Source organism: Bombina bombina, chromosome 4 (genome assembly GCF_027579735.1).
Source record: "Bombina bombina isolate aBomBom1 chromosome 4, aBomBom1.pri, whole genome shotgun sequence".
Taxonomy (NCBI): Eukaryota; Metazoa; Chordata; class Amphibia; order Anura; family Bombinatoridae; genus Bombina; species Bombina bombina.
Genome location: NC_069502.1, coordinates 65,316,839 through 65,329,431, shown reverse-complemented (window position 1 = coordinate 65,329,431; position 12,593 = coordinate 65,316,839). Strand labels below are relative to the sequence as shown.

General features: G+C 37.2%; 1 protein-coding gene across 1 annotated transcript in view; it reads left to right on the top strand.

Moving 5' to 3' along the window:
- CLU (clusterin) overlaps window positions 1-10,435 on the top strand; it is an 85,108-nt gene extending 74,673 nt beyond the window's left edge. Inside the window, exons 8-9 of the mRNA XM_053709499.1 lie at window positions 332-504; window positions 10,172-10,435. Of these exons, the coding sequence (XP_053565474.1) occupies window positions 332-504; window positions 10,172-10,184 (186 nt within the window). The 3' untranslated portion in view covers window positions 10,185-10,435. The remainder of the gene's footprint in view (window positions 1-331; window positions 505-10,171) is intronic.
- The last annotated feature ends 2,158 nt before the right edge of the window (window positions 10,436-12,593 follow it).

Genomic DNA, 12,593 nt, shown 5'->3' with positions numbered 1-12,593 from the left:
GTTTACACAGCAATGGAAACTAGGCCTAATAAATATGGCTTCCTGGCTAGTGACATATTTATTATCAGCATACAGGTCTTCTAAAACTGAGGGTGATTCATAGACTTTCTGTTTCAGTTACTGCACAATATGCTGTTGCTGTAATAGACACAAATGAAAACAGTACCATGTGACATGAATGGATACGACTTACATGAAGACGTACCAGCTGTGAATGTAAAACATAAAATGTATCATGCAGACATTATATGTAATTATATTTACTAACGTGCAACTAATTAACAATCCTGATACTTTTCCTATACTTATATGTATTAATTCTGCCTGACAGGTATTCTCCAAATCTACAGAAGGAGGTGACCCCACTAATACCACAGTGTCTGTGAAACTCTTTGACTCAGAACCGTTCACGTTCACTGTTCCGGGAAATATTACTATGGATGATACAGATTTTGGAGAACTGGTGGCTGAAGAGGCGTTAAAGCGATTTAAAACACAAATCATGTAAGATGTCTTTACAGAAAAAGTGATTGATTTATGGAATAAACTTCCTCAAGAGGTAGTAGCAACAAACACTGTGGGGGACTTTAAAAATGCATGGGACAAGCATAGGGTTATCCTACGAACTAGATAAGTTTATACTGTTAGGTAAGGTCGGGCAGACTTGCTGGGCCTATGGTTCTTATCTGCCGTCAATATCTATGTTTCTATGTCTTTAACTGTATCACTGAGTGAAAACAGAAACTTGTAATATTATTGTATAAAAATGTCTTGCGCAGCAAAGATTCTGAAACTTTACTCATTATCTCCTGGCTGCAAGATTGTGGCCGGATACCTTGTTATTGAAATAGCAACACGTTAAAGGGACACAAAACCCTTTTTTTTTCTTTCATTATACAGATAGCTGAACACACGTTGAGCTAATGACAAGAGGCTGATATGTGCAGTCACCAATCAGCAGCTAGCCTCCAGTACTGCATTACTGCTCCTGAGCCTATATAGGTATGCCTTTCAACAAAGGATGCCAAGTGAACAAAGCAAATTTGATATTAGAATTAAATTGTAAAGTTGATTTATCTGTATCATGAAAGAGAGAAAAAATGTTTTTTGTTTCCCTTTACTGTTTTGTGATATCAATAATAAGGTATCCGGCTACAATCTAGCAGCCAGAAGATAATGAGTAAAGTTCTCAAATACTTCAGAATCTTGCTGAGAATCAGGAAATACATTTTTGGGTTTCATGCCCCTTTAAAGTGAATAAATTATCCAGCAGACTGCTAGGGAATGTACTACAGTGCGCTAATGAGGCTCGCTGTACTGGGGGAAATACAAACAATGAAACTCTTTGTACAAATAATAAAAAAAATATTCTGAGCTTCAATCCTTCCCCATGTAGTGCGATTGCCATGGCCTGCAAACCACATTTTGTTATCCCACAAACTTCACTTTAGAATTAACTGCTTCAGTGCTAAACCAGTACTAAACCATTTCTCAATATCTTTTCTTTTGCAAATAATATCCAAATATAGGGGAAAAATATGAAAAAGTTGAAATTTGTGTACAGTATTTTTCATTAGAATAAAATGGTAAATGACAGCTTAAGTGTTATTCATATTTTAAATGGTAAATAACAGCTTAACCATTGTTAATATTTTAAACATACACTTTATGGCTCCAGATTTAGCATCACATCACCTAACCAGAATACAAACAAAAAGGGTTCTGCACTTTGTTCAATAAAAATGAAAAATTCCAAGATAATTGTGTAGTTCTATATCCTTTAGTAAAGTTTATCATATTTTTTTTCTACAAATATCCCCATCGATTGTGATTGACCCCAAAATGTGTTATTTTTGGTAATGTTATACCACCTTGCAATTTATGAGCAGGAATAGAATATTCAACCATACAAATATTAGAAAAGTTGTAAAATTGCACAAAATTCTGTTTGCGGCTTTGACACATTATGCATGTTCCTATCCTCTACAAACTCATTCATTAGATTTTTTTTCTAAAGAATTGTCATTTACACAATTCTTTAGAAAAAAAAATATAATTAATTTCTACAGGGAATTTTGTAGATAAATCATTAGATAATTTATTCTAAAAAATTATTTATTTATTTCTAAAATATTTTACCAGGAAGGATACATTAAGATTTCTTTCATTTTCAAGTATGTCCTGGGTTCACAAAACATTGCATTGATATAGTAGGGTACAATAAAATACAAATAATAAAACATAATATATGCAAAATTTAACATAGAACAGGTAGGAAATATATAATCAACCATGTCAGGTGCATTCTGTTTTGAGATATGTAGAGAGGGATCTCTTAAAGGATTTTAAGCTTGGGGAAGGTTTGAAAGTGTGCGGGAGGTCGTTCTATAATTGTGGTGCTCTGTAGTTTTGATGCGTAGATAGGAATTTTGTAGTTTGTGTAATTTAGGTACCGTTCCAATGATCATTGTGACAGTTTTGTCAGTGTTTAGGAAGAGTTTGTTTTAGAGATCCACTTTTCTACATCTGTGAACTGGTCTTGGAGCACTGCCTCAAGCTGCGGTAGATCGGATTTGCTTGAATAGATTACTGTGTTGTCTGCTTACATGTGTACAGTTGAGGATTTGCAGACATTAGGCAGATCATTTATAAATAATGTGAATAGTAGGGGGCCGAGAATGGAACCTTGGGGAACACTACACGTGACTGGGAGAGGGAGGGAGTCACTGTCAGAAATTGAGACATATTGTGATTGATCCAATACATATGATCGAAACCAGGTTAGCGGATGATCACCAATACCTGACATTTTTAGTTTGAGCATTAGAATGTCGTGTTCTACTGTGTCAAAGACCTTTGCAAAATCAAGAAAAATAGCTCCAGTTAGGTCTCCTTGTTCCATGCCAGTTTGGATGTTGTTGCAAACTTTTAGGAGGGCAGTTGTAGTGGAGTGATTCAGGCAAAAACCTGATTGATTAGGGGTCAGATAGTTAGATTGTTGGTAAGGCTCACATAGTTGCGTATGGACGCATTTTTCTACGATTTTTGACAATACTGGGAGCAATGATATTGGGCGATAGTTAGAAACTAAGATTATCTTACCACTTTTATAATAAGGCACTACTCTTGCAGTCTTCCAAAGTTTGGGTATGTATCCAGACACCAAGGATTCGTTAATTAGGGTTGTGACAGGTTTAGCAATTGCCGGAGCACTGAGCTTCAACAGCATTGCTGGGATTTGATCAGGTCCAGACTGGTTTTTCATTTTTAGATTATTAAGGTGTTTCTTAATGACATTGATGGGTACAGGTCTAAAATTTAACTTCTCTAAATTGGGTCTTTGCAGATTTAGTGGGGCCTGATCCACATTTGTAGTTTCAGGATGTGTGTCATTTATTAGTTTGTCAATCAGGGTGGTGGAGCATCCGACAAAATAATTGTTAAAGACATTTGCTACTTCTAAGGGAAGTTGCAGGGTTTGGTTGTCCACTTTGACAGTGGAGGGTTGGGAGTGGATTGGGGGAGTTTGTAAGTTATTCATGACTTTCCAAAACTTTCTAGGGTTTGATATGTTATTGTTCAGATTTTCACAGAAATATTGGGCCTTGGCTAATTTTGTTTGTTTAGTGCATATATTTCGCCATTGTCTATATACACAGTGATCGTTCATAGAGCCAGTATGCTTGAACATTAACCACAATGAATCCCAAAACTGGTACATTTGAATGAGGTCAGCTGTGATCCAATTCATATGTGCTCCTTTTACTCTAACCTTATGCAGCGGGGCATGCAAATTCCAAACTTGTAGGAGTTCGGACTGAAAGAATTCAACTGCAGAGTCTGTATCTGGGATTAGGTTTAATCTGTGCCAGGGGAGGTTCTTGATGTCATTTAGAAATGCTTGAAGATTACATTTGTTGAAGAACCTGCTGATTTTAACCTTGGGAGAGGATTTAGTACCCTTTATTTTGTGCACGCAGTACACTAAGCAGTGGTTACTGAAACTGTTAGGGAGAACACCTGCCTCCTGGATTCAGTCAGGAGAAGTGGAGAGAATCCAATCGAGCATGGTGTGGTTTTGGCTTTTAATGTTTATGTGAGTTGGGGAGGAGATTAATTGCTTTAGCTGCAAAGTCTTAAACAGCACACAAGAACTATTATGTTTAGGATTCAGCCAATTAATATTACAATCTCCAAAGACCAAAATTTTACTTTTTGTGAAATTTTTGTAATGTGAACACTATGCTTGCAGTGTATTGATTTTTGGTATTAAGCTGCGCATATAACAGTGCACAAAGGAGAGGCCTTTTTTTAGCCTAGGTTAGGAATGGAATTTGTTGTGGGACCAGGGTTAGACTCTACATAATTTGAAAGGGCAAGAAACATAAGGAATAGGAATTTGGAAATAATTTTTGTTTGGCCATATAGTGAATAGGATACTTGTGAGGTGGGGGTAGGAGGTTTTTTTTTATAACGCTCCACCAGCACTCAGCAGATAAGTTACAACAACAGAGCAAGCCATGGTGTATGATAATTTGTTTTCCCGTTTGAGGTGTGTGCTTATGGCGGTAGTGATGTGAACAAAATTGGAGTGGGAAAAGGGTTATCATGAATAACAGTATGGTCCTATTTGGATTCATGTTAGTGGTATGAGGTGTGTAGATGAAAATAAAACACAAATAGTAAAAAATTAAAAATTAGAAAAGAAATAAAAGTATATAATATTGTATAAAATTAAATATAAAATTGTAATTGACACCTTAGTGTAGTAAAACATATTGACATAATTTGCAAGAAAAAGCATCCTATAGAGAATTCCATAAAGTGTAATCTGTTTTTATACTCACCCAGTTCTTACTTATAAGAAGTACTTATTTGTAAATCTGCTTTATTTTATTTAGAGACACATGGTTAGGTGAACCTTAACAAACAACATAAAGATTAAAGTGCACACTGTCGTGAGATCGTGATCACATGACAGCTATCAGAACGTTAACTTTTCATTTGAATAATGAAATCCCCCTCTTTAAATAGAGGGGATTTATGATATTTTTCTATGGTGAGGGGGTGATAGAGGCTTTTTTAGAGTTACCAGAACCGCCAAAATAGGACCAGTGTACTAGTAATATGATTTCTCATTTATAATTAGGGATCACATGTACAATGTGGGGCAACCAATGGCACATCTCTCTTTTCATGCATATATCTATGTCAGGTTTTCCACTGTTGCCATGGTGATCATCTGATAACCACCTTGACATGTGACCTCCCCTCATTTAAAAGAGGAGCCATATTAGTGTGTGTATGGCATTACTAGGACCCTTTAGAGCCTAGAGTCTTTAAAAAATTACCTAGTAAGCAGATCATTTCCATTCCAATGGAGGATGCTCGCTATGTAAACATAAACAGCCGTGGGTTTTTGCATGCTGTATTTACGAGTTAGGTGCTGCTTTGTAAATCCACCAATGACAGGGATCTGAGACCTTCCTAGGAAAGAGGAGGCCTCTTCACATTCATCAAACGCTGCTATGTTGCCTTATTTGGAGCAGGTGATCATCATTACCATGGTGGTCACTTGACAATTAGAGATGTATGTGACTTTAAAGGAACATGAAACCCAAAAAGTTTCTTTCATGACTCAGCTATCTCAGCAGAGATCACAATTTTAAACAACATTCCAATTTACTTCTATTATCTATTTAGCTTCATTCTTTAGATATCCTTAGTTGAAGAAATAGCAATGTACACGGGTGAGCCAATCACACTCGGCATCTATGTGCCTCCACCAATCAGCAGCTACTGAGCCTATTTAGATTTTCAACAAAGAATATCAAGAAAATGAAGCAAATTAGATAATAGAACTAAATTGGAAAATTGTTTAAAAGTGCATGCTTTCTCTAAATAATGAAAGAAACAATTTGGGTTTCATGTCCCTTTAACAGTGGGGAACTTTCTTGTAGTATTTCAGTCAGTGCTTCTCATAATGAAGGATGTGAGAATTAGCTAGTATTTTGGTGCAAATTCCCTAAACTAGCTATTTAATTTGCAGCATTTTGAAGAAAAGAAAAAATAGGTTACAGTATTTGCTTTTCTGTCCTTTCTTAGGAGCTTGAGACAAGGATCATTTTACATAACAGCAAAAGCTGCTTAATGTCCTTTTATGTTGTCCCAATCAATAAAGAAAATCGCCTAGAATACGAGTTTTGTCAGTAAAAACTTGCGGGGCTAAGGACCCTTTTTTTTCCAGCGCTCCCTTAAGCCAACGCTGGTATTACGAGTTTTCTGAATGGCTGCATTAGCCTCAGAAAAGTGATCTTTGAGCAAATTTACATCCACTTCTACTCTCAATACCAGCGTTGCTTACGGTAGCGGTAAGCTGGAAAAACGTGCTTGTGCACGATTTCCCCATAGGATACAATTGGGGTGAGCTGTCTGAAAAAAAAACTAACACCTGCAAAAAAGCAGCGTTCAGCTCCTAACGCAGCCCTATTGTTTCCTATGGGGAAATTAAAAATATGTCTACACCTAACACCCTAACATGAACCCCGAGTCTAAACACCCCTAACATTACACTTATTAACCCCTAATCTGCCGCCCCCGCTATCACTGACACCTGCATTATACTATTAACCCCTAATCTGTCTCTCCGGACACCGCCGCCACTTACATTATCCCTATGAACCCCTAATCTGCTGCCCCCAACATCGCCGACACCTATATTAAATTTATTAACCCCTAATCTGCCCCCCCAACGTATCCGCCACCTACCTACACTTATTAACCCCTAATCTGCCGACCGGACATCGCCACCACTATAATAAATGTATTAACCCCTAAATCACAGCACTCCTGCCTCGCAAACACTATAATAAATTAACCCCTAATCTGCCCTCCCTAACATCGCCGCAAGCTACCTACAATTATTAACCCCTAATCTCCCGCCCCCAACGTCGCCGCTACTATAATAAAGTTATTAACCCCTAAACCTAAGTCTAAACCTAACCCTAACCCCCCCTAACTTAAATATAATTTAAATAAAACGAAATAAATTTACTATAATTAAATAAATTATTCCTATTTAAAACTAAATACTTACCTATAAAATAAACTATAAGATAGATACAATATAACTAATAGTTACATTGTAGATATTTTATGATTTATTTTTAGTTTACAGGCAACTTTGTATTTATTTTAACTAGGTACAATAGCTATTAAATAGTTAATAACTATTTAATAGCTACCTAGTTAAAATAATTACAAAATTACCTGTAAAATAAATCCTTACCTAAGTTACAATTACAACACTATACTATCAATAAATTAATTAAATAAATTAACTACAATTTTCTAAAATAAAATACAACTAAATAAACTAAACTATATTACAAAAAAACAAACTAAATTACAAAAATTAAAAAAATATTACAAGAATTTTAATCTAATTATACCTAATCAAAGCCCCCTAATAAAATAAAAAAGCCCCCCCAAAAAATAAAATTCCCTACCCTATACTAAATTACAAAAGAAATCAGCTCTATTACCAGCCTTTAAAAGGGCTTTTTGCAGGGCATTGCCCCAAAAGAATCAGCTCTTTTACCTGTAAAATAAAAGAAATACAATACCCCCCCAACATTACAACCCACCACCCACATACCCCTACTCTAAAACCCACCCGATCCCCCCTTAAAAAAACCTAACACTACCCCATTGAAGATCAACCTACCTTGAGCCGTGTTCACCCAGCCGGGCACCGATGGGCCAGAATAGGAAATCCGGAGCGGCAGAAGTCTTTATCCGATCGGGGCAGAAGAGGTCCTCCATTCAGCAGAAGTCTTCATCCGATCGGGGCAGAAGAGGTCCTCCATCCAGCAGAAGTCTTCATCCAAGCGGGATCTTCTATCTTCATCCTTCCGGCAATGAGCGGCTCCATCTTGAAGACCTCCTGCGTGGAGCCTCCTTCCAGCACAATGGACTAACGACGAATGAAGGTTCCTTTAAATGATGTCATCCAAGATGGCGTCCCTCGAATTCCGATTGGCTGATAGGATTCTATCAGCCAATCGGAATTAAGGTAGAAAAAATCCGATTGGTTGATTTAATCAGTCAATCGGATTGAAGTTCAATCCGATTGGCTGATTACATCAGCCAATCGGATTTTTCCTACTTTAATTCCGATTGGCTGATAGAATCCTATCAGCCAATTGGAATTCGAAGGACGCCATCTTGGATGATGTCATTTAAAGGAACCGTCATTCGTCGTTAGTCCATCGTGCTGGAAGGAGGCTCCGCGCCGGAGGGCTTCAAGATGGAGCCGCTCATCGCCGGAAGGATGAAGATAGAAGATGCCACTTGGATGAAGACTTCTGCTGGATGGAGGACCTCTTCTGCCCCGATCAGATGAAGACTTCTGCTGAATGGAGGACCTCTTCTGCCCTGATCGGATGAAGACTTCTGCCGCTCCAGATTTCCTATTCTGGCCCATCGGTGCCCGGCTGGGTGAACACGGCTCAAGGTAGGGTGATCTTCAATGGGGTAGTGTTAGGTTTTTTTAAGGGGGGATTGGGTGGGTTTTAGAGTAGGGGTGTGTGGGTGGTGGGTTGTAATGTTGGGGGTATTGTATTTCTTTTATTTTACAGGTAAAAGGGCTGATTACTTTGGGGCAATGCCCCGCAAAAAGCCCTTTTAAGAGCTGGTAATAGAGCTGATTACTTTTGTAATTTAGTATAGGGTAGGGAATTTTATTTTTTTGGGGGGCTTTTTTATTTTATTAGAGGGCTTAGATTAGGTGTAATTAGATTAAATTTCTTGCAATATTTTATTATTTTTTGTAATTTAGTGGGGGGTTTTTGTAATATAGTTTAGTTTATTTAATTGTATTTTATTTTAGAAAATTGTAGTTAATTTATTTAATTAATTTATTGATAGTGTAGTGTTAGGTGTATTTGTAACTTAGGTTAGGATTTATTTTACAGGTAATTTTGTAATTATTTTAACTAGGTAGCTATTAAATAGTTATTAACTATTTAATAGCTATTGTACCTAGTTAAAATAAATACAAAGTTGCCTGTAAAATAAAAATAAATCATAAAATAGCTACAATGTAACTATTAGTTATATTGTATCTATCTTATGGTTTATTTTATAGGTAAGTATTTCGTTTTAAATAGGAATAATTTATTTAATTATAGTAAATTTATTTCGTTTAATTTAAATTATATTTAACTTAGGGGGGGAGTTAGGGTTAGGGTTAGACTTAGGTTTAGGGGTTAATAACTTTATTAAAGTAGCGGCGAAGTTGGGTGCAGGAGATTAGGGGTTAATAACTGTAGGTAGGTTGCGGCAATATTAGGGAGGGCAGATTAGGGGTTAATAAAATGTATTATAGTGTTTGCGAGGCGGGAGTTCGGCGGTTTAGGGGTTAATACATTTATTATAGTGGCGGCGATGTCCAGTCGGCAGATTACGGGTTAATAAGTGTAGGTAGGTAGCAGTGACGTTGGGGGGGGGAAGATTAGGGGTTAATAAATTTAATATAGGTGTCGGCGATGTTAGGGACAGCAGATTAGGGGTTCATAGGTATAATGTAAGTGGCAGCGTTGTCCGGAGAGGCAGATTAGGTGTTAAATCATTTTATTATAGTGTTTGCGATGTGGGGGGGGGGGCTCGGTTTAGGGGTTCATAGGTAGTTTATGGGTGTTAGTGTACTTTGTAGCACTGTAGTTAAGAGCTTTATGTTCCGGTGTTAGCCCATAAAACTCTTAACTACTGACTTTTAAATGCGGTTGGAGTCTTGGAGGTAGAGGCTCTAATGCTCACTTTCTCCAAGACTCGTAATACCAGCATTAGGCAAATCCCATTAAAAAGATAGGATACGCAATTGACGTAAGGGGATTTGCGGTAGCCTCGAGTTGCGGAAGAAAAGTGAGCGTGAGCCTGTACCTGTCAAACTCGTAATACCAGCGTTAGGTAAAAAGCAGCGTTGGGACCTCTCAATGCTGCTTTTTAAGGCTAACGCAAAACTCGTAATCTAGGCGAATGTGTTTCAAATCAGCAGTTTATTTTATATAATTAACCTAAATATTGTTACATCTGTGTCATTGTCCTTGTATGACCTACAGTAAATCTAGCAGTAACAATTAACCCTTACGTTTTGTTTTCCTTCCTACAGTGAAGCTGTCTGAGACAATAATTAAACTGAGCCTTTAACAATGCTTCCTGCAGACCTTTTACTGAGGTTCAGAATGCTGCAATAATACAGGAACTTAGACAAAACCTTCTGCCCTACACTGAAGCCAGTTGCTGATAACTCCTCTTACTACTGTAATCTTAATGCAACGTTACTACTGTTACTTCCGTTTGCTTTTTATTTTATTTTTTTATTTTTTTGTAGGGACCAAAAATTGTATGAATAATAAAGATTGTTAAACACAAACTGTCTTCACTCTGTATCACAGTCACATAATTTCCAACTTTTTAGGGATTTCTGAAATGGGGAGGTATGAAAACTTGTGGGCTGGGCCCACAAAGGGAGGGGCGGGGTCTTGACTGGGTTGTGGGAAGGCCGAAGGTACAATGGGTGTTTATGATTGGAGGGGACTTGTGGCAGTTCCTTAAAATGGGGACAGTAACAAGCTGGGGTGTGAACCAGCCAAGAATTCCCATGTTCTGATTATCCCGCAGGATATGGGATGGTTTTCTATTCACAATACAGAGACAACATTATTATGCAGGGCACAAATATTACTGCTCATCAAAAGCCCTTTGGAAACAATCACTTTAATATCCACTATAACAATTTTCAAGTAGACTGTCCCTTTAACCACAGGGGTATTTGTAAGTACTTTTGTGGAGACTGGGGGGGGTAGTTATCAAGCCGTCAACCTCAAATACGCTGGAATTCCGCAGCGTATTTGTGGCGATGCTGATACGCCTTAGTTATCAAAGGCTCGAGACCGGCAAAAGTAGAATTTTGTGACGTAAGCTTCGATCCGCCGGACTCAGTCCGACACAGATCGATTCTTACGTCACTCCAGATGTTCCGCACACAAGTGCGGCACATTCTCACTACTTTTGCTAGCTATCAAAAAACTAGCAGGTACGCTCGGCACTTTTACGGCCCAGCGTACCTGGTTTTCAATCCGCCAGCCTGGAGGCGGCGGATCCCATAGGAATCAATGGGAGTCTGACCATAGCGAAAGTACAAGTTCGCTGCTGACAGACATCCCATTGATTTCTATGGGAGCTGTCTACACCTAACACCCTAACATGTACCCCGAGTCTAAACACCACTAATCTGACCCCCCCTACACCGCCGCAACTAAATAAAGTTATTACCCCCTAAACCGCCGCTCCCGGAGCCCACCGCAACTATAATAAATGTATTAACCCCTAAACCGCCGCTCCCGGAGCCCACCGCAACTATAATAAATGTATTAACCCCTAAACCGCCGCTCCCGGAGCCCACCGCAACTATAATAAATGTATTAACCCCTAAACCGCCGCTCCCGGAGCCCACCGCAACTATAATAAATGTATTAACCCCTAAACCGCCGCTCCCTGAACCCGCCGCAACCTATATTAAATGTATTAACCCCTATCCTGCCCCCCCTACACCGTCGCCACCTATAATAAATTTATTAACCCCTATCCTGCCCCCCACTACGCCGCCGCCACTGTAATAAAATTATTAACCCCTAAACCTAACCCTAACCCTAACGCCCCCTAACTTAAATATTAATTAAATAAATCTAAATAAATTAACTCTTATTAACTAAATGAATCCTATTTAAAACTAAATACTTACCTTTAAAATAAACCCTAATATAGCTACAATATAAATAATAATTATATTCTAGCTATCTTAGGATTTATTTTTATTTTACAGGTACCTTTCAATTTATTTTAACCATGTACAATAACTATTAAATAGTTATTAACTATTTAATAGCTTACCTAGCTAAAATAAAGAGAAATGTACCTGTGAAATAAATCCTAACCTAAGTTACAATTACACCTAACACTACACTATACTTTAATAAATTATTCCTATTTAAAAATAAATACTTACCTGTAAAATAAACCCTAAGATAGCTACAATGTAATTCATAATTATATTATAGCTATCTTAGGATTTATATTTATTTTACAGGTAACTTTGTATTTATTTTAGCTAGTTAGAATAGTTATTAAATAGTTATTAACTATTTAATAACTACCTAGCTAAAAGAAATACAAAATTACCTGTAAAATAAATCCTAACTTAAGTTACAATTAAACCTAATACTACACTATCATTAAATTAACTAAATAAACTACCTACAAAGAACTACAATGAAATACAATTACATAAACTAACTAAAGTACAAAAAATAAAAAAAGCTAAGTTACAAAAAATAAAAAATTAAGTTACAAACATGTTAAAAATATTACAACAATTTTAAGCTACTTACACCTAATCTAAGCCCCCTAATAAAATAACAAACCCCCCCAAAATAAAAAAAAATCCCTACCCTATTCTAAATTACATAAATTTCAAAGCTCTTTTACCTTACCAGCCCTTAAAAGGGCCATTTGTGGGGGCATGCCCCAAA